At 41.6% G+C, this 2,821-nt stretch overlaps 1 protein-coding gene across 1 annotated transcript; it reads left to right on the top strand.

Annotated features, from left to right (window-relative positions):
• The first annotated feature begins 420 nt into the window (after positions 1 to 420).
• Positions 421 to 2,447, top strand: rh50 (Rh50-like protein). The gene has a single exon (XM_035655857.1). It carries the CDS (start codon positions 494 to 496, stop codon positions 1,916 to 1,918), a length of 1,425 nt encoding a protein of 474 aa, XP_035511750.1. The 5' UTR covers positions 421 to 493; the 3' UTR covers positions 1,919 to 2,447.
• The last annotated feature ends 374 nt before the right edge of the window (positions 2,448 to 2,821 follow it).

Below are 2,821 nucleotides of genomic sequence, written 5' to 3'. Positions count from 1 at the left end.
TTGAAGGCACTGAACCACCTACCACTGAAGGCACAAATACAGCTACTCCCAAAGAAAACTGGTTTAAAAAAGACAGATCAAAATCTATAAAATTGTAATAATCACTGCATGACAAAAGCATTACAGTTAATAGCAACATGAATGGTGTTACTGTATAGAATAAAAGCTTATAATGCATATCTTTATTGTTAGATTACACCCATTTGTGCTAAATGCATTAATAATGTTATCACTCTATCTAAAAAACATTTATTCTGATGTCAGGTCTGTATACGCTTTGCAATATGATAACTGCAAAAACGCTGATGTATGAGAATACATATGTCTTATTACAATGGCCAAAGTCCAATGCAGCAGTATTTCTCTGTGAGGGGAATAAAGCTTGTGTTTGTGTGAGAGACAGCAGGCTTGACCATTTGACTTATCTTATCTAGACAGAGATAATGCAGGCTGCAAAAGAAATGACTGCCATTCGCTCCAAAGATCTGTCAGGATGAAGACACAGTCGACCAACCTTCGAGTGAGGTTACCTGGGTTTGTGTTTGTCACAGAGGTGATTATTGTTGTTTTGTATGCTGCTTTTGTCACCTACGACGAGCATGCAGACGCCAGATTTCAGAACAACAAGACTAACCCCATGGACAATGCCGTGTACAGGGACTACCCTTTTTTTACCGACATACAGGTCATGATATTCCTTGGCTTTGGGTGCCTGCTGGCATTTTTTCGACTCTATGGCTTTGGGGGGTTGGTTTTTAACTTCCTCACGGCTACTTTTGCCATCCAGTGGGCCATTTTGGTGCAGGGGTACTTCCAGTTCAACCATGATGGTAAGATTCACCTTGGAGTGATCAATCTCATAAATGCAGAGTTTGCCTGTGCTGTGGTGCTGATATCTTTCGGGGCAGTGCTGGGCAAGACAAGTCCTCTGCAGCTGCTGGTCATGGCTTTGCTGGAAGTGCCTGTGTTTGCAGTCACAGAATGGGCCGTGCTCAAATATCTGAAGATCAACGACGCAGGAGGCTCTATTCTCATTCACCTCTTTGCCTGTTATTTTGGCCTGGGTGTCACTTTTGTACTCTACAGGCCTTCCCTAAATGAAGGTCACGCAAAGGAGAACACCAGCTACCAGTCTGACATCCTCTCTGTGATGGGGACCTTGTTCCTCTGGGTGTTTTGGCCCTCCTTTAACTCAGCTTTAACCCTGAAAGGAGACGACCAGCACAGAGCCATACTCCACACCTTCATCGGCCTCAGTGCCTCCACGCTCACAGCCTTCGCTCTCTCTGCCATGCTGAACAAAAATGGTAAGCTCACCATGGCCGACGTTCAGAATGTGACCCTGGCTGGAGGCGTGACGGTCGGGGCATCTGTGGATATGATGATATCGCCTGCAGCTGCGTACGCTCTAGGTATGATGGGCTGCACTGCGTGTATGTTGGGCTACAAGTACTTGAGCCCTTTCCTGGCACGGCGCCTCAGGATCCAGGATCAGTGTGGAATACATAATTTGCACGGTCTAACTGGACTTATATCCTGTGCTGCTGGGATATGTGCTATACTGATGGCTAAAGAGGAGGTTTATGGCCCCAGTTTGTATGAGATCTTTGCCCACAGAGCACCAGTGGAAGGAGACCCTAAGCTGCAGGAGCTCCAGATGTTGATCCCTGGTTTACAGCCAGGGTTGGGGAGGACTGCCCGGGAACAGGCTCTGTTCCAGGTCGCAGCTGTGTTCTCCACAATAGGAGTGTCAGCGCTGGGAGGCGTCCTTACAGGCTTTGTGTTGAAGCTGCCGTACCTCACGTCACCATCCGATGAGTTCTGTTTTGACGACGAGCCGTTTTTCGATGTTCCTCCAGACTACGATTCACCACTTAAACTCAATAACACAATTACAACAGAGGATTCTGCTGCCTGACATGCAGCAGCCAAGTGTGGTCAATGCACGTGACTGAAGAAGAAAATGTAAATACGCCTATGCCTATTAACTATTAATTCAATGTTTATATCCATTACATTGTTTATTATTAGATTCATAATTAAAAACACTGTCAGTTACACTGTCCAAAACGATCTAATACAACCAGTAATTGTGTTATTTATTGTCTTTCATGCAAACATAAAAGTAAATTAAGTCTTATTGCTCTCTTGGCCAATTTGTCATAAGTTTGGGATGTGAAATAAACTCTTTTTAAGTTGTGTGCCATTTTTTCTTATAGTAATTATGTCAATAAATCAAGCTGTGAAGAGGGAGAACAAACAATGAAAGCTTGAGATGTACCATCTTGTTTTCGAGGGAGTTTTCTGACATGAAAGCATGTAATGTCCAACAATTTATAAAAATGAAAACCTAATATTTACACATAATAACACACATAAGCAAACAGGGCTTGAATCTCTGCAACAAGCATCATCTACACTAAACTGCAAAGCAATAAAATGAATGAATAAACTGTCAGATCAAATAAAATGTAATATTTTAAATTTAATTAAAAAATACAGATAGGAACTAAAGCAGTAATGAAAGATGAAGTTAAATACAATCGAAAAAAAGGACAAAGAACATCTTGTAAAAAAGCAAGAAGTCTTGAAGTGATGGAATAAAATAATAAAATCCTGAGTTGGGGGAGTTCTTTCAGTCTGATGGTGCTTTAAAGTTAATCATCTCCTAGTTTCTTTAGTAACTAAAGGTACACAAAAGAAAGGGTGTGGCATTTGTTTAACTGAGTACGATGATTTAATGAAACTAAAAGCTGTTTCTAAAATGCTGTACATGCATTTAAAAACAAGTCTCCCAAAATTAAGTGGTAACCAGTAAAAT

The sequence above is a fragment of the Morone saxatilis genome, unplaced genomic scaffold, assembly GCF_004916995.1.
Source record: "Morone saxatilis isolate NCDOM2014 unplaced genomic scaffold, NCSU_SB_2.0 Contig15, whole genome shotgun sequence".
Classification (NCBI taxonomy): Eukaryota; Metazoa; Chordata; class Actinopteri; family Moronidae; genus Morone; species Morone saxatilis.
This window is presented reverse-complemented; position numbering and strand designations above follow the sequence as displayed.

What these genes read in the sequence shown, in the direction of transcription:
- rh50 (XM_035655857.1), top strand. Translation starts at nt 494, where the DNA reads ATGAAGACACAGTCGACCAACCTTCGAGTGAGGTTACCTGGGTTTGTG.